Here is a 19,707-nt window from a genome sequence, read left to right as displayed (position 1 = left end):
GCAGAACATAGTTTAAGAAACACTGGTCTACACTACGCATGCTGCAACAATCGATCCATCACCTATCAAATTACTGCATCTGCCGCAGACGCAATAAATCAATCGTCAAGTGCACTCCCATCAATCTTGGAATGGGAAGAGTAGCTGGCATTGACATAGCAACTCTGCCTCGGGCTTCCTGGAGTCAGCCGCTGATCAGTTTCAGCAGCAGCTGACATGGGGACACCTGGGGTAGAGCAGCTGGAGTGCTGCCGGGTTGGTCCAGTAGTGCCGAGGAGCGGCGCTGAGGGACCAACCCGGCAGCACCCCAGCTGCTCTGCCCCAGGCGTCCCCAAGAGCAGCTGGGGTACTGCCGGATTGGTCTCACTGCGCCAAGGGTTGGCGCTACCGGACCAACCCGGCAGCACTCCAGCTGCTCTGCTGCAGGCATCCCCCATTCTGCCGCTGCTGAAACTGACCAGCAGTGGCTGAATCAGGGACGCCTGAGGCAGAGCCGGACTATCGGAAGGGGGGGCTATGAGGGGTCTGGGATGGCATCCCCCCCACCCCAGACCGCTCATAGCCCCCCCCCCCCTTCCGATAGTCTGGAAAATCTGATAATCCGGCACCCCCTGGGTCCTAAAGGTGCCGGATTATCGGAAGTTTACTGTACAGAGGTGTCCTTGCAAAACAACAATTATATTTCACAGTTCTGGACACACAGTTATTCTTTTCTAGAACTGGATCCAACACATACATCATCATCATCATCTAACATTGACTGTAGCTGCTTTGGGTAAAAGCCATAATCATGTATGAACAAGGCAGCTATTTATACTTTTCAGACCATAATGTTTGTGTGTGTGTGCTGCATCCTTACACTGAAATTGTGATACTGAATAAACATATCTGTGAGAATCAGTGTGTCACTTTTTAAACTAAGTTTTACCTTGTCGAAAATTTGCAAAAAGACCCATTTGAATCGAAGAAAGCTACTTTCGCCTATTATATTTAATATTGATTTATATTGAACATACAAAGCTGAACTGGACAAAGCAACAGAAACATCTAGCAACAATATGTGATTCATTGAGTAAGTCTGAAACACAAATAAATTGGTTCATATAAAAACAGTAACGTGTACCTGTGTATTCCAGATGTGAACACATTTGTCAAAAGAGCCACTGGCCAGGTACCTGCCATCAGGGCTGAAAGCTACACTGTACACAGGTTCTTGATGTTTTGTCAAAGTGTGGATGCAAATTCCTCTGTCTACATCCCATAACCTAACAGTAGAATCAAAGGATGCACTGCCAACAGAAAAAAAAAAAGAAGGATTAAATTTCAATGTTATTGATTTTTTTTCTTTAATGGTATTGTTATATCATCTTCTTTAGTGCCAGAGTATCTCTTAAAGTAGAGATCCAATTTATGATCCTTCCTGTGCTGCTAAAAGGCATTGCAAAACACATATTTACAGAAGGCAAAAAGGATAAAATAGTTAAAAAAAAGTCAACTTCATGACTAGTACGATGAAAAGATTAAATATTACCTTGCTAACATAAGATTGGCATTTGGATTGTTTGTTCCTGGTCCTGTAGGACTCCATTTGATAGTATAAATTTCTTTATTATGTGCTTGTAGATCATGGACACAACTATCTTGTTTCATACTCCAGATCTAGGACAAAAATGATAGGAAAAAACAGCTTATGTTTAGGGGGTATTAAACACTACACTAGAACATACTGATTCTCCCATCCTCTTCTTCGCTCACAGCTAACAAGACCCATCTGACAGCTTTTTAGGCAACTAAAATCATAAACCATCACTGATTATTTTTCAGGAGACAGGTTGTATTGATAACTTACAGAAAACAAACACATAAGCTACATCTAGACTGGCATGATTTTCCGCAAATGCTTTTAACAGAAAAGTTTTTCTTTTAAAAGCATTTGCGGAAAAGTTTTTCTGTTAAAAGCATTTGCGGAAAAGAGCGTCTAGATTGGCATGGACGCTTTTGCGCAAAAGCACTTTTTGGCTTATCCCTGAGCGGGAGCATCATAGTATTTGTGCAAGAACACTGACAATGTTACATTAGATCGTCAGTGTTCTTGCGGAAATTCAAGCAGCCAGTGCAGACAGCTGGCAAGTTTTTCCGCAAAAGCAGCTGCTTTTGCGGAAAATCTTGCCAGTCTAGACGCAGCCATGGGGTTAAAAATAAACAAAGTTGTGACATACAATATTTCCTACCTGAACTGTTAACACCAATAAAAGTTTCTGTGCAAAGACCTTAGAGACTAAAGTCTTCATTTTGTCCACTGGTTTGAAAATACATTTGCATCATCAGTCAAAGGCTCCCTCACCACCATATCCAGGTGCTTTAACATAACCTGGAAACAACATCTCTAGGGTTGAGTAGCTTAATCTTTCTCATTTGCTTCTTGGACTCTGTTGAGAAAGGCCAATAAGGGTGCCAGCTGAACTGTGGGGGTGGGCGATTAATGATGAGAATATATGTCCAATAGTAACTACACTGGAAGATCATTAACCAGCTTGTGAAATGGTTATGAAGAGACTGCTGAGAACCCAGTTTAGATAGCAAGCAGCAACCTAGAGGTAAGAAGCAGTACACCTAGAATGAGCTGCAGAGTACACTGGGCTCTTTCAATAAATACATAAAATATAAACAGAGTTCTTCTGGTTTGAAATACAGATGTAAGGGAGTAGTCGACTAGTCAAGTAAGCTACTCTCATCTCCCCTCCCCCTTGCTGCTTCCGTATCAGAGGCAGCAAGGGTGGGAGAAGCAGGAGCTGGTGCTGAAAAGAGCCAGCTTAGTAGCCAGTTCCCCTCAGCACCATCTCCACAGTGCCGCCCATCCCCCCCAACCCTTGCTGCTGCCTATCAGGCAGCCCTTGTCCCTGAGGGGTCTTCATAAATTAAGGTACTATTCAACATAGGGAAAGGTATCTTCATCTATCCTTCCGGAAGACTGAAGAATGCTGGAGTGTTCCTTGTAAGCTGTGTGCTTGTGCAGCTGCTCAAGAGAGATTCAAATGCTGCCCAGCTGATTAGCAGAGCACGACAGCTACGTTTTTTGTTTCTACTCATGCTGCACTCATGCTGTTTCTACTCCTTGGTGCACATAGAAACATTTATTCCATACATGGATGGAAAAGAATAAAGGGAACATCGGAGGTACCCACTCTCTAACACTTTGCCGCATCAAGTTATTTGTACCTAAATATTGTCAAGTGTATGGAATGTAATAGCAGATGGGCACCTGAACATAAGAGGTGAGTAAATAAAATGATACAGGAAAGCATCAACTCTAAAATGAGAATGGTAGGGGCAGTCAAGTCAATTAAAGTCCATTTTCATCTATCACTGTGAGTATGTAAGGTCTGACTCCTAATAAAATAATAGACCCTTTATACTGATTTTAGTTCCATATCTTCCCGTTACACAAGCTGTACTGTAAGGTGTCATGTGGCTGTGGATTATTAATGTACATAACAAGGAGTCTGGTTGAGTCAGCAAGGACAGCAGATAACAATTTTCAGGGAAACTGGTCAGCAAAGAAACATGGTCATTGTGAGAATATCTTTTTAGACCCATTTGCTGGTACTTCCTTGAGAGGCAAACCCTGGAATAGACAGGGTTCATGATGATAGACTCTAATGCTCGCTTATTACATTTTCAATCAAGCATTTTTATGATTTATCTTAAGGTTACCCTTGTGCCTAGGAGGATGTCCCCTCTAAATATCTGCAAAACTAACTCATTACTCTCCTTCAAATCCCTCCTTAAAGCTGTCTGCCATGATGCCTACAGAAAAAAACCTGACAATGGATGGGCTTCTGATGTGCTGAGACCACTGCTTGTCATGATGATCAATACTACCTCATTGTTTCCCTGTACATTCCTCATCACTCTGTTTGCATCAGTTATCTCTTGCCTAACACTTAAATGCTATTGAGTAGGGATCATCTTTCTGTTGTGTTTGTGCAACACATAGGCACAATGGGGGCCCGGTCCACACCTGGAACACTAGACGCTAAGATACTATTACTATTGCTACTGCTAACACAGCTATGAAGAAATCCAGCACAGGAGCTAACTAAGTGTATGGAATATAACGGCAGTCTGATCCTACATAAACCATACACTACACTCATTTTAACATTTCTTTTAGAGCAAGACTGAGCAATTTCTCTGTAACTACAAGCGTAAGTGACAGCACAATTATTAATAGGCCCAATCATGTCAATTGCTACTTATGTATAGTATATCACACTCATATTTCCTTTAAGTCAATGAATAAGTTGAGTCCTCTGGATGGAAGTCTGTTTTCAACTAACAGATATATATATTAAGAATGTCTGAGTCGGGTTTTAAAAAAGGACAAATGTTAAAGAATGAAATAATGACATTAAAATTATTGACTTGACAACAAATACTGCACATGATAGAACTCTACAAACACACACAGGTTGCAGTTGATAACTATGAAAACGTACTGTTGTCCAAAACTGCAGTTACCTTTAAAGTCATATCATCAGAACATGATGCCAGAAGATTACCAGTTGGATCCCATTTGATTGCATTTACTTCATTCTGAAATTCAATAATGAAAGTAAAGTTGAAGTCTTGGTTTCCATTATAAGTGACAGCTTACAAAAGTCAAGTAAATATGAGTACTTGTACAGTTACATTACAAAATCTTATCATCAACTCCCATTCTCACTCCACCAAAAGATACCAACCTTTATTGCTAATAGTCAAAAGTTTCCCAAAGCACCCATGCCTTCTGTATGGGTGCATCTCAAAGCTACCACATTACTCTGCCTCAAAACAATCTCTGAACTTTGCCTATGTTGTGATGCCACCAATCACCTAACAGTGCTATGGCATCTGTTGTGCTGAGATTGCTGCTTATTGCACTAAGCATGAATGAATTACTGTTGCCATGTACATCCTGTTCTATCTGCTTGTGGTATCCACATATTGCCTCTTGCCAAGGACTGACTGAATATTTATGTATGCGTTCAGTGCCTAGCACAAGGCCCAAGAGTAATAATATATTGATATTATCAAATAGCAAACATACATTTTCTAACAAATTACGTAATAAAGAGATTTTGCAACTTCTTTCAGTATATAGAAACCAAGTCTCTACTTACTGTGTGACCCTGGAAGGTTTTGATGGGTCTATCTTGTCCTAATTTACAGACATGAATACACATATCTGTGCTGCAAGAAGCAAATGTGTTGTTACTCTGCCAGTCAACATCTAGTGCTGGTGCTAGAAAAATAAAAAGACATTAAGTTATGCTTTATTCTTTAGAAAGCTTTGATTTGTGAATCTTCAGTGCATCAGTTTTATAAATTGGAACAAATGCAACAAGGTGTGACTACATCAAGCTGAAAGACTTAACACTTCAGAGAAGTGGGAAACGTAACCAGCAAATTCAGTTTAATGTAGACACATTAAACTAAGAATCAAAACAGAGGACACATATGAAATGAAACAATTCTACAGGAGGCAAGGCAGACATCGACATCTAATAGTAAATAAGCCACAATGAATTGATCCAAATTTGATACCTAATCGGGGTTCTTGTATCCCTGCTGGTAGGAGCTGGAAGCTCATGAAAATAGCACTCCCAGCTTTGCCCAAGTAGGTGTGAGGTTTTAGATTATTCAACAGTGAACCCTTTGGTGGTTACCATGCTAAGTCCAAGAAATTAGGGTAGTCAAAAGGCAGAATATAAGGGAATTCTGAAGGGGTAGCAGATGCCAAATTCTTTGTTTCCTCTGCTCCATCTCCCAAGCCACCAAGGATACAAGAAATAATGAAATGAACTTGTCTGTTTTGATTTTTAAATAAATCTATTTTAATGCTGGATCACTATAAATAAAGATATAAAAAAAACAGATCTTAAACCTCACACAATGGTATAAAAGTTTGTTTTCAGTCATGATTCATCTAGCAAAAAGGCCATGTTAGTTTACAGTAAAACATGTCTATTATAGTAATCCAAATACAACTGACACATACATATAATCAATGACAGAAGCAGACACACTCACAAAATTTGTTTGTTCAAGGGTATATTACTTTGACTGCTTGTGTGCTGTCAGATCAAAATTTAAAAACTATAAATATTATATTAGTTTTTTAAAAGCCCAGCACATCAAGTTTTAAAACTTTTTGTTCTGTTTTTGACCAATCTGAGCTGTTACCTGCAGAGAAGTACTTACCAGAATGAAAGGGAAACTGCTGTTTGGCTTCTCCAGTATGGGCATCCCAAATAATTGTGGTCTGAGTTGAACAAAATTTAAAAAAAAAATTGTAAAATTGCTAAAAACATGTTTTTTTCTATCTAACTTCTATTAGGTCCTCTGCTACCATCTTCCTTTGGCCAGGATTGGTTGCGCTTATAAGTTTTCTAGTGTTTTAGCAAGTCCAGTTTTACATGTCCTAAGAAATGGGTCTTCTATCACTTCCTTTTAAATATTATCCTAATATATTCCAATTGCCAGAAAGCAAGCAGTTCCTGACTGCATCTTAATTTTTTTCCTTTTTAACTTTCATATTAGTCATAATTACATCCTTTTGTCTTATCTTAATTAATTCCTTTATCTTCTAATATTTGTAGGCTATTATGTGCTTCCTGTTACTGACACTAAAGAGCTATCTATATTTATAGCTTTTAAATCTATTCTCATAAATCAAACTCTTCAGCGCCTAAATTATTTGTTACCTTTTCTAAACTTCTTTAACAATATGCCAATTCTCTAGTGTCTTTCTGCTATACAAACATTTATATATCTATATATTTGAGAGTTTGTCTGCCTGCGTGTCTGTCCATTTGTTCAAGAACTCCTCCTAAAGAATAAGAGCTAGAACCACCAAATTTGGTATGCAGCTTCCTCTCATAACTTAAAGCAAGGCAAGCATTGTTTGTGCCATGAAAATGGGTTGTGCCTGGAATGGGATCGATTCTCATAAAACTGAAAGGAAGAACTATGCTACATAATCACCACATTGAGGCAGCGGGGGATACGGTATGGAAAGCAGGGACAGTTATGCTGTAAAATGACCACGGGGGACGGGGAGGTGGGGGGGGAAAGGTGCCAGAGATGGGTACCTGGACTGCTATAACTCCATTGGAGCAACAGGGGGAAAGGGTGGAAAAAAGAACAGCTATCTACTATATATGTGAGAGAGTTTGTCTGTTCATGTGTCTGTCTGTCCCCCGGCAAGGGGACATGCACCCCTTTCCCGGCTATGCCTGTTAGAGCTGTAGCAGCCATCAAGAGGTGATTCTCACCTGGCCCCAACCTTTTGCAGCGAGAAAGGGCTGGGTTAGACCTCTTTCCCTGGTCAGCTTGCAAACTGAACCCCTCATCCCCAGCGTAATGATAAACGAAGCATGTCCATTTTCATTTTATTTTCCCAAAAAACAAATATTAATTGATTTATGGACCCGAGCAACGCCACATAACTTCTAGCTCTGTTATGTCCTATGGACCTGATTCAACTTTGATAAAAGTTAGTGACAATTCTGAATCATGAACAGACCAGACATTTTCTTACTGACATTAGTCCCTGAAAAGACGTAGGGGTCATGTATTCCATCTCTGGGTATGTCTACACTACAATGTTAATTCGAACTAAGCTAATTCGAACTAACGGATCCAGACTAAAAAACTAGTTCGAATTAGCGTTTTGCTAATTCGAACTAGCATGTCCACATTAAGTGGACCCTGAACGGGGCTTAAGGATGGCCGGAAGCAGTGAAGGCAGGGCATCAGAGGAGGACTTAGAGTGTGGAGATGCTGTCTCAGGCTAGCCAAGGGCTGTGCTTAAAGGGTCCCGACCCCCACCCTGGACAGACAGTTCTCAGGGGTGCCCCGCTTGCAAAGCAGTCCTGGCTTGGATTGCCCGGACTACCCACACTGGGCACATCACACCACTCGGCCATCAGCCCGGCTACACTTGCCACAGGCTGCCATCTGGGGAGAGGGGGCAATTGGGGGGGCTGCAGGAGAGCTTCCACCCCCAGAAGCCCGCAGAGCCAGCCCAGTCCTCCCCATCGGCGGCTCGTGCCCCATTCCTCCCTCACCTTCCACTTACCCTTCCCTAGCCCCCCTTCTTGATGTACAAAATAAAGATAACGTGTCTTCCAAAATGGAATCTGTCTTTATTGAACAAAACTGGGGGAGACTGGGAAAAGGAGGTGGGAGAGGGGAAGAGAGAGCCTGGGAGAGGGGAGGGCAACTACAATGATCAGGGGTTGGGAACAGGTCCCATATGAAGAGAGGCTAAAGAGACTGGGACTTTTCAGCTTAGAAAAGAGGAGACGGAGGGGGGACAGGATAGAGGTCTCTAAAAGCAGGAGTTGGGTGGAGTGGGTGCATACAGAAAAGTTCTTCATTGGTTCCCATAAAGAAGGACTAGAGGACACCAAAGGAAAGGAATGGGTAGCAGGCTTCAAACTAATAACAGAAAGTTGTTCTTCACAAAGCAAAGAGTCAACTTGTGGAACTCCTTGCTGCAGGAGGCTGTGAAGGCTAGAACTAGAACAGAGTTTAAAGGGAAGTGAGATCAAGTCATGGAGATTGGGTCTATGGAGTGGTATTAGCAAGGGAGTAGGAGTGGTGTCCCTGCCCAAGGTTTGTGGAAGGCTGGAGAGGGATGCCACAAGACAAATGGCTTGGTCACTGTCTTCGGTCCATCCCCTCCAGGGTCCCTAGGGTTGGCCGCTGTCGGCAGACAGGCTACTGGGCTAGATGGACCTTTGGTCTGACCCAGGACGGCCATTGTAAGCTCAGGGCTCAGGGTCGGGGGTCTCAGTGGACCCCCTTGATTCTCTTGCACACCTGCTCCTGGGTGGCCAGGCTGGCAGCTCTCCTGCCCTAGCCGGCCACTTTCCTGTGCCTAGTGTGGAGATCGTGGACAAGGTCCACGATGTCCGTACTAGCCCAGGCGGGTGCCCGCCTCTTGCGGTCCCGGGCAAGCTCCCGGGAGCCGCCAGCCTGGTCCCGGGAAAAGGGGGAGTGCTGAGGGGCATCGGGTGGGTGGCTTGATCCGTGCCAGGTGCAGGGTCTGCTGGCTGGGTGCTAGCAGGCTTGCACCTGGCACGGGCACCGTAGCCAGCCTGTGCCCCTTTAAGGGGTCCAGGTCCGGGAGGGGGGCAGACGAGTTTCCCTGGTGTTGGCCAGAGTGGCCACCAGGGAAACCTGGGGAGGGCTAGCCTCCCACTAGTTCGTATTAAGGGGCTACACACCCCTTAATTCGAACTAGCTAGTTTGAACTAGGCTTAATCCTCGTGGAATGAGGTTTTCCTAGTTCGAACTAAGCGCTCCGCTAGTTCGATTTAAATTCGAACTAACGGAGCGCTAGTGTAGCGCCTATGAATGTTAGTTCGAACTAACGTCCGTTAGTTCGAACTAACATTGTAGTGTAGACATACCCTCACAGACAATGCAAAATATTTTCTGATATTATATTCTCAGTTGCATTCTACAGTTCAATTTTAAATTGCTGAAGCAACCAGGCTTCTACCTCCTCTTTTGGGAGATCATTCACAATCTAACTGAATTTACTCTAATATTTCCCTGACAGTAAAGCGTCATTTAGCTTTGCACAATTTCATACCCTCACTCTGAGTTTGAAGCCCAGAAAATTCTGAAGAATCCCTCTCAGTCCTTTATGCTTCTACTAAGGATGTTAAGTATCGGATAACTGACTAATCAAATATTTGATGCATTTTTGTAACAGCTATTTGATTAGGTGATAGGATGCCTCCGCCTTTGAAGTGTAGCAAGAGCTTTAGGGCTGTTGCTACATTTCAAAGGCAAAAGCTCCACATGAAGCCTGGGGTCAGCTCGGGATGTTGTGGGTTCTATTTTGGGTGGCGGCGTTTCAAAGCAGCAGCGCTGCACGGAGCCCGGAGTCAGCTGGGGAGTCCCCAGTTGATCCCGGGCTCCACATGGTGCTGCCACTTTGAAATGCTGTGAGGACCCTGATGTGGGGCTCCCTGTGGTGTTTAAAAGTGGCAGCTCCGCATGGAGCCCAGGGTTAGTTGGGGATTCCCCATCTGATCCCAGGCTCCACGCAGCACTGCCGCTTTGATATGCTGCATGCAGCCTGGGGATACCCCACCTGGTTCCAGGCTGCACTCGGCTTCAAGTGGCACTGCTGCTTTGAATTATCCCCTCTTCTTGCCCCCCTTTGCTTCCTCTATTGATAGAGGCAGCAAGGGAGGGAAGCGACTCGTCAACTAGTCCTTCACATCCCTAGCTTCTACCCTCAATACCTCCTGTTCTCACTACTATCTGAAAAATCTCTCAAATCAGAAAGAGCTTTGAATTTACTGTATTGTTTACCTCTCATTTTTCTTAAAGGTGTAATCTAAAACATGGTTTAACAATGACCCCTGCTGCACTGCACTGGCCACTTATCCCATTTAAATACATTGTCCTTTTTTGTTTTTTAACTGTGACCTTTTAAGTCCACTCTCTGATAGGTGCCATGTCCAAACTACTTTGAGTCTATTTTTAAAGATAGTTTCTGAAGTACAGTATCAAGTCCTTTACTAAAGTCTAGATACATTTGTTTTACTCGGTGTAATGCCACTGACTTCAGGGGAGTTACTTTTGACTTATATTTATGTAATTAAGAGAACCAGGCCCATTTTATCCACTGGATTCAAATAATCAATTAGTTTTTCAACTCTGTCACATGATCAAGTGTATCTAATATAACTGATTCCTTATCCATACTTCTTATTACTATTATCTTCTTAGTACATACCAAATTTTTGTTTTAGTGTTTATTATGGTACAATTTAATCATGAAATTGTTTTAATTAGCCATACATTATCTCACCTTGTCCACTCCTGCACTTAAAATGAAGTTTCCTTTCTTGTTCCATTTTAATGCAAATATAGGTCCTTTATGTTGCCCCAAGGTGCTGGCAAGATTACCTGAAAATTTACATTGAAATTATTACATTCAAGAAATGAAGGAAAAAAACCCCATGTTGTGAGACACTATGCAGAAAAATATAATGGAAATGTGAAACATTTCAATTACCGTCTTTAGTCCATATCCTTGCAAATCCATCATACGACCCAGTTGCTAGAAGCGTACCTTCACTCTGTCAGCAAAAAAGTTATTACATTTATTATACAATTCAAACTAAGGGACACAAAGAAAACTTCAAATAGAAAATATTTTGCATAAAGGTCATGCTATTTAGTCCAGAATCTGCAGTGTATTAAAAAAGAGATGCATACAGTAAAATGAAAACCTATTTCTGGTATGACACTAAAGTCAAAGCAATTCAGTAGTGGTAAAAAAAAGATACAAAGCTCTTGTCATATCGTGTATGTCCACACAGCAGCCAGAGGTATAATTTCCAACTTGGATAAATTTACGCATGCCAGATTAAGCTAGTATGCTAACAATAGCAGCGTAGCTATGGTGGCCTGGGTGAGCTAGCTGCCAATGTTATCTGAAAGTTGGTCAACAGCACAGGCTAACGTCAGTATGTAGTCTCTCAGGAGTGCAGAAAATCCACATCCCTGAGTGACACAGTTGGTATAACTGAACTGGTGAAGACAACGCTATGTCAGTGGTAATCTCCTGTTGACCTTGCTACTGCTTCTTGGGGAGCTGGAGTGTTCCTGTTTACAGAAGAAGCTCTCCCACTGGTGTAGATAGCATCTTCAGTAATGACTGCAGCTGTGCTGATGTGCTGTGTGTATAGGCAAGCCATCAGACTCTTAGCTTGTCTGCACTGCAGCTAAGCTGCCATTTTTAGTAGTATGTTATCTTGAGCAAAACCAGCATGTGTCCATCCATCCAAGCATTTGATTGGGCAAAATTACACTGTAAATTCTACTTACATTCCAATCCAGGGACGTCACATCTTTGTTGCTTGGTACATCTTGCCCTCCTTCTCGTATACAGTGTCGGAGTACCAGCTGTGTAGAGCCACTGGTGCTGTTTTCACTGAGGTTCCATATCCGTGCAGTTGAGTCGCCAGATCTAAGCAATCAAGATAACATCAAATTGCTTAACAACAACAACAAAACGGACAATGTCCTCTTCAAGAAGCATGGACATGCAACATGGTATCCAATTTAGAAACTTCATTTTAAAAAGTTATATGTTAATACATTCAAAACCACATCAATGGAAAAAAAAGTCAGCTCCACATCAGTACAGCTGGTCCCTGAGTTGCAAACAGTCGACCTACGACCGTTCGCACTTATGACCAAAGCTGTCGTAAATGGCAGACCCTGAGTTACGAACGAGATCCGTGCTTACGAACAGCATGGTCGCGTGTAACTCTATGAGGTCCGACTTACGAACAAACCGAGTTATGACCAATTGCTTGGTCCGTAACCAGTTCGTAAGTTGGGAAGAGGCTATATATCTGAGAGCAGATCCCAATTATATTCACTCAAAGAAAGCTAGAATAGTCTGTTGTGATGAGATTAATTTATCATATACACTTATGGTTTCCAGTCATGAATTTTTTCTGCAGGCTTTCATCTCCCTGACAGAGAATTTGTGTATCCAAAACAAATGCTAACATTGTTATCTTCCCGGTCCCTATCAATTAGCAGCAGAATTTCTAGCTGATCACACGCCTCAATTACTAGAAGCCATGGTAATTGTGTTTTTAAAGGAAATAATGATTAGGTAAACTAGCTCTATAAGATTATTAGAATAAAATCCAACCACTAATGCTCTATAGTCCAAGTAATACATTTACATATGTTATATAGAGCATTCTGAACATTTAATGTTGTGAAGATTAAATCATTTATTTGAGGAGGGCAAAGTATTATTCCACCTCACAGACAAAATACAGCAAGAATAAATGTCTTCTTCAAGGTCTCCCAGTGTGTGGGCATATTTGCAATAGTCCTGATCTCTGCTGGAGTGTTTCTAACTTTTTCCCTCCTTCTCAGGTGTTTTACATGTGCACTGAGTGTCCAGGGTGTAAAAAGACCCATTGCTGTATTTCTCACCCTTGCAATGCAAGGCAACTGTTTTCACTGCTGATGGAAAACCAAACTCTGCTTGTTCTGTCACTAGCAGGGAGGCAGCCATTGGAAGATGCCATTCAGCTTCCCTCAGGAGGCAAAAGAAGCAGCCCAGGATAGGAAGAATGAAGGGGGGGAGGGAGGGAAAGAATGCAAAAGGGTGGTACTAGAAAGGGGAAAATCTGATTGGCTTTCCTTTCCCTTCTCCACCCAACTTGACACACCTACAGTTCACCAAATTGCATTGAAAATTTTCTGGCATTCAGAATGCTGCCAAGCACTTATACCTCATAAGGAAAATTGGCCCTAAGGATAAAAGGGCCTAATGTCAGCAAGTTCAACACAGTGACAAAAGAGATACTGTCTATGAGGCATAGCATACTGTGTCTCCAAAATATATGAATGCCCAGTTGCAATGAGAACTGCCATTTTTGCTTGTAAAAACATACCCTGAGGCCAGGAGGTCACTAACAGGATTCCAGGCGCAGATGAATACTTCAGATTCATGACCACGCAGCACCACTGCTTTGTTAGGAGGGATTTCCACATCTCCATCCACTTCCATCATATCCGTATGATTGTCTAAATTATGGAAAACAGAAGATAAACTAGATATTGATGGTTTGGGATAATATATTTCATTCGCTGAATATTAAATGGTAAGTTTATACTGGAAGGATACATTCATAGAATCTAAAGGCTATAAGATTTTTGAAAGTAATACAGGTTGAACCTCTGTAGTCCAGGACTCTCTGGTCCGACAACATCCGTGGACCAGCAGGCAGGTCTAAAACGTCCCAGCCACAGACATTGCCAGTGGCTGGTAGCTCAGCTGGCAGGAAGCCTGGAGGTCCAGTAGCCTGGGGTTAGGGAGTCTGGCAAGCAGCCAGCTGTCAGAGCAGGATCGGGTGCAAGGAGCCACCTCCAGCGAGGTGTGGGAAGCCCCTGTGCCCAGAGGTATGAAACCACCACCAGTCAGGGAAAGGGAGTCTCACCGGCCAGAAGCAGGAAGCCCGTGACCAGGGATAAGGAGCCTCTGCCGGCTGGAGGCAGGGAAGCCCCTGCGTCTGGCTGTACGGAGCTACAGCCACTGCCAGCGAGGGGAAGGGAGCCCTGTTGATTGGAGTGGATCCCCGCCAGTGGTTAGAGGCAGCCCACTGGCCAGGGCAGTGACCAGGAAGGGAGCCCCAGAAGAGTCTGAGGCCTGACCTACCCTGGTCCAGCAAATTCCCTCCTTCAGGAGCAATCAGGTCCTGAGGTTGCCCAACCAGGAAGGTCCAACCTGTACTGATTTCAGATTCAGGTTTGCAATTTGAGAAACTTTAGAAGGGACCATGGATTTTTAAAAAAGTGCCAAAAGAACTTCCCTAAGCATCTTTTAGGTGTCTCCCATTAGGCACCAAAAACTGAGGACATTACTAGTCACTTCAGAAAATCTTTGTCTGACACTGTTAAAATTGTATTTTCAAACAACATATTCTCCCTGTTTGTCAGGCCTTGTACTAAATAAAATAAATGTATCTGATTTCCATCTTATGAATGTGAAATCAATAGCTTCTACTGTACATGAAATATCAAACTACTGCATTTTAACTTTAAAGTAATGGCTATCACTGAGTGTGAAATCAACATTTGAAACCTTTCTCTTCTGAAAATGATCTTAATTAAAAGGCAGATATTTGGTTTTCTTCATACAGAAAACTGATTATACGTCCCCGATTGAGTAAGCCAGTTTGACCCTGACATTTTTATCTTATGCTGACAATTAGTATCAATTTATGATTATGTATTGCTTTTCCACGTGGAAGGCAAATTGATTCTTCATTGTTCTGTAAATAGACTCAGGATAATTTATCATTAAAAACAGCTTTATTGCCAGAGAGCACCAATGCTCTATCTTAAAAAAATGTTATTTCACATCCAGAGTTTTCTTGGAGAAAACCAAGATAAATATGAAAAGTGTCAAAAATTAAACTGTTTCACATTTATCTACGGCAGTCACTGATGAAACCACTGTGCATACATTGCTTAAATTTTATAGTAAAGGTATTTTAGTGATATGTATGTCAGTGCTTGTGCATTAGAGAAGAGAATAAGCTATGAGAACACCAAATAAAAAACTGTATTGATTGAAGAGAATCAATGTCAATATGATTTGGTGTTCCAGCCAGTAGAGGTTGCTGGTATATCATATTTTTACACAAGCTTAGTATGATAGTTCTAAAACTTAAGGTTACAATTCACATTTAACAAGCAAATATTACTATGTATGGAGTTTTAAAATTTATGGAGCCTGTTTGGTTTTCCAAATTCAATAATTAGCTATAATAAACAATAGAAACTAATACAATGAAACTGTAAAGCAAGGCAAATAATGCATAAGCTTTAAGTGACTATTTGGTCAAAATTTTAAATTAATTTTCTTTGGCTGCTCTTGTGCCCTGCTGCATCCTTTTCCACTAAAAAATTCATGCAATTGAGTCTTTTCATTAATGTTTGCAGAAAGCTACATTTCTTTTCTATGAGTTTCACACGATGAGCCTGACTACAAAAGTAAACTTATCCAAAACTATGATTTACATGACCAATCACAACTCAACAGCACAGCCCAAATACTAAACCACTGAGTACACAAAATTTGCAAACACTTGTGACTGAACAATGTTAAATAGTGAATCAAGAAAACAATAATCTGTTGCAAGAACGAAGGCATCTTTTGGTATCAAAGTGATTTATATTAAATTTCCACACCAGGCAGGATTCTTCTCCTTTGCATCTGAGATCTTCATGATGTGGTCACCAGGAAACTGATTATAGGTCCCTGGCTGGTTGAGTAGGCCAGTCTGACCCTGTGCTGGCACTGGTATGAGCCAGAGCAACCTAAGCACTTCTTAACAAAATTTAACTGAACATAATTAGGATTAGGGGACTGGAGTTATGCCCTGCTAACACTCCCTAATGTTAGGGATGTAAAATCCTGTTTAACTGGTTATACAAAATGTTTAACTGGTTAACCGATTTAAAGGGGGGGTCAGAGAGTGGGTTGCTCTAGCCCAACTAGGCTGGAGCGGCCTCCCAACTGTGGACAAAGGCTGCTCTGGCTGGCTGGATTGCCTTTGTTTGTGGTGTGCTTGGGCTGGGGCTGCCATGGACAGGTGCAGCTCCAGCCCCCAACTAATTAACCAGTAAGCCTCACCATTAAGGGTGAGCCTTACTAGTTAACCATTCACATCCCTGCTCCCTTTCTCCTGCGCTAGAGCGAGGTCGGGGAGAAGGAGTTCTCAGAGGAGTCACCTCTGACAGCTTTGTACCAGCTAAGAGCTTCCCTGTCCCAGGGGAATTCCAGATGACAAGTTACAGCAATAGTGCCCAGTAGCACAGAGGAGCCAGACTGGAAATGAGAATCTGGCCTATAGTGTTGACTGTCCAGAGTTCACAAGCCCCCACAGTAGAGAAAATGACTATTAAAATATCATATATAAACGTATTCTTCACAAGTCATGGGGTTACAGATATAAACACCTTTATCTGATGGATGCATTTACTAGCTGAGGGATATTCTACAGATATAAGAAGAGGCTGCATTTACTGATAAGAACATATAAGAACATAAGAATGTCCGTACTGGGTCAGACCAAAGATCCATCTAGCCCAGTAGCCTGTCTGCCGACAGTGGCCAGCAGCAGGTGCCCCAGAGGAGGTGGACCTAAGACCATGATCAAGCAATTTGTCTCCTGCCATCCTTCTCCAGCCTCTGACAAACAGAGGCCAGGGACACCATTTCTATCCCCTGGCTAATAGCCTTTTATGGACCTAAATTCCATGAAATTATCTAGCTTCTCTTTAAACTGTTATAGTCCTAGCCTTCACAGCCTCTTCTGGCAAGGAGTTCCACAGGTTGACTACACGCTGTGTGAAGAACTTTCTTTTATTAGTTTTAAACCTGCTACCCATTAATTCCATTTGGTGTCCTCTAGTTCTTCTATTATGGGAACTAATAAATAACTTTTCTTTATTCACCCTCTCCACACTCATGATTTTATATACCTCTATCATATCCCCCCTTAATCTCCTCTTTTCTAAACTGAAAAGTCCCAGTCGCTTTAATCTCTCTTCATATGGAACCAGTTTCAACCCCCTAATCATTTTAGTTGCTCTTTTCTCAATCCTTTCTAAGGCTATTTTTTTATCTTTTTGGAGGTGAGGAGGCCACATCTGTACACAGTATTCCAGATGTGGGCGTACCATAGTTTTATACAGGGACAGTAAGATATTCTGTGTCTTATTTTCTATCCCTTTCTTAATAATTCCTAACATCCTATTTGCCTTTTTGACCGCCGCTGCACACTGCGTGGAAGTTTCCAGAGAATTATCCACAATAACTCCAAGATCTCTTTCCTGATTTGTCGTAGCCAACTTAGCCCCCATCATACTGTACGTATAGTTGGGGTTATTTTTTCCAACGTGAATTACTTTACACTTATCCACATAACATTTCATTTGCCATTTTGTTGCCCAATCACTCAGTTTAGTGAGATCTTTTTGAAGTTCTTCACAGTCTGCTTCTGTCTCGACTATCTTAAACAGTTTAGTATCATCCGCGAACTTTGCCATGAAAGATGAAAAGTATTATCCACGAAGTAGGTATTATTATTATTATGTATAACAAGGATAGACCCACAAAACTGTGTATATAGGAGATCTTTTTCTGCCTCAACTTACTTGCTATAGTGTGCGCTCCATTTTCCTCTCCATTTGCAGTATTTTCTCCATTTTTTGCCGAGCCCTGTTGGTTAGTGGTAGCTGCAGCAGCAGCAGCTGCTGCCTGTTGTTGTGCAAGTTTATCTCTGTAGGCCTGCTGTCTTGTTTGTACCACGTCAGGCATTACTGCATCTATCAGTGAGAGAGACTCTATTGGCCTACCGTCAAACAAGGTACCATCCTAATTTGGGGAGAGGAAGAACACACAGAAAAACAACAGATGTTAGCGATCTTTAACAAAAAAAATCCAGGAAAAACTGCATTCCAAAAATTGAAAATTAATACAATACAAATGCAATCTCTCACAAATGCAGAGAGAAATGCTATACAGAATATATTATTTATCTATCTCTTAATTAGGCCTGGAAATCTGCTCAAAAGTTGGAGTGATCATCCTATGTACTGAACAAACAAACAAGCCATTGTAAGCCTCTAGCAGAGGCTCTTGGACCAAAAGTTATATGCCTTACTTTTGAAATAATCTACTTATTAATATGCAAAAAATCCAATTGTACATTTCAAAACTGCATACATTGCAAGTTTATGCTACAGCTTATGAAGTCATAAGAAATTTTTCACAAACACAGTATCTTGAGCTTTCATTAATTTTTGTTTCTTCTTTTTAAACAGTATTGGCATCATTTAAAAACAAATAATTTCATCCTGAAGTGGGCAAGACACAGTCAAAAATAGTCTCTTATTTTAACTAAAGCCTTACAAGGGTCTATCTTTAGAACTTAGAGGGATTCCTAGTGATAAATAGAGGTTCTCCTCTCTTGTTCTGTTGCTTTGTTTTTATGACCCTTTCTGAGGAAATGGATTTCTTTCACTCAAGCTGCGGAAGCTGCAGCTAAACCAACTCAAGACTCAAGGGGAGGGAGACTGTGAGGACATCAGAACTGATGCGAATCTGTTTGTCAGCTACAGCTTAATTGACATATATAAAGGCCACTAGTGCAAGAAGCTGATACCTTACAAGATCAACTTTTAAGATACGTATTTTTCTCCACTGCTGGAAACACACTCATGGGATAACCATGGACGCATCATGTATAACAGATCCTACAAACCAGTTCAGGCAAAATATTAGTCTCCTAGACATGTTCGTCATTCCTGTCCTAACCAAATTCAAATGTTTTCTTCATTTAGGGAGCCCTTTCTTTTTTACCATGAGCTCTCCCCAGTGGTAGGCCCCTTACAATTAGAGTTGCATGTCTCTTTTCTTCTCCCACATTAATAGGGGCTGTAGCTACAAGAGTTGGTAGAATTCCACAGCCTCTGTTCTCTTGAGCCTCTCTGCTGAAACTGTCTTCCTTTCATGAAGGACACATAATATAGTTTGGAAATTCCAACCAACAAGGCTGTTTATTGAAAATTCTAATGCCACTGCTTGAGAAGAGAACAACAATTCAAAGATAAGGATGTTTCTGGGCCTGTTGTTCGGTAGGTGGTGGTAAGAGGCAGACGGCTCTGGAGTTGAAAAGGGAAGTAGTAAATCTTAAAGAATCTGAGTGAGTTCTCAAGCTTTTGGATTATTCTCCAAATAGAAGCCCAGAATCTTTAGATGTTTGCCTACCATTAATGTCAGTTCACCAGGGAACTAAAACATTCAAACAGAAATTAAGAGTTCTTGTTCATTTGTACTATTATTTTATAGTGAGTTTACTTTTCTGGATTAACTACAACATTATATTAGGGAAAAAAACGCTACAGATAACGGACCTTTAAGCAATGAGCCAGCACACCATGCCTGGTGTTGTGTGGCTGCACTGGGCAGAACCCCTACACAGTTATGTCACTCCATTCTGGTTCCACCAGTGGAGTCATGGTTAACACCAGCAGTAAGGAATCTGAAGTAAAAGTAAATAAATAGGACACAAGAGAGTTAAGAAAAAA

The 19,707-nt window shown here is 41.6% G+C and overlaps 1 protein-coding gene across 12 annotated transcripts in view; it reads right to left on the bottom strand.

The window, feature by feature from the left end:
• TBL1XR1 (TBL1X/Y related 1) overlaps nt 1-19,707 on the bottom strand; it is a 216,194-nt gene that overhangs the window by 9,525 nt on the left and 186,962 nt on the right. For 11 of the 12 annotated variants that reach the window (XM_089780748.1, XM_075938010.2, XM_075938007.2 and 8 more), the window contains 10 exons: nt 17,773-17,992; nt 13,500-13,632; nt 11,902-12,043; nt 11,087-11,150; nt 10,880-10,977; nt 6,244-6,304; nt 5,163-5,284; nt 4,522-4,596; nt 1,532-1,659; nt 1,124-1,289 (listed from right to left, as the gene is read on the bottom strand). In XM_089780748.1, the coding sequence (XP_089636874.1) occupies nt 1,124-1,289; nt 1,532-1,659; nt 4,522-4,596; nt 5,163-5,284; nt 6,244-6,304; nt 10,880-10,977; nt 11,087-11,150; nt 11,902-12,043; nt 13,500-13,632; nt 17,773-17,992 (1,209 nt within the window). Of the gene's footprint in view, nt 1-1,123; nt 1,290-1,531; nt 1,660-4,521; nt 4,597-5,162; nt 5,285-6,243; nt 6,305-10,879; nt 10,978-11,086; nt 11,151-11,901; nt 12,044-13,499; nt 13,633-17,772; nt 17,993-19,533; nt 19,662-19,707 lie in introns of all 12 variants that reach the window. The other variant, XM_075938011.2, reaches the window with a different exon arrangement.

Source organism: Pelodiscus sinensis, chromosome 10 (genome assembly GCF_052426305.1).
Source record: "Pelodiscus sinensis isolate ZL-2025 chromosome 10, ASM5242630v1, whole genome shotgun sequence".
Taxonomy (NCBI): Eukaryota; Metazoa; Chordata; order Testudines; family Trionychidae; genus Pelodiscus; species Pelodiscus sinensis.
Note: the sequence above shows the minus strand (reverse complement) of the source record. Positions and strands in the feature narration are given on the sequence as shown.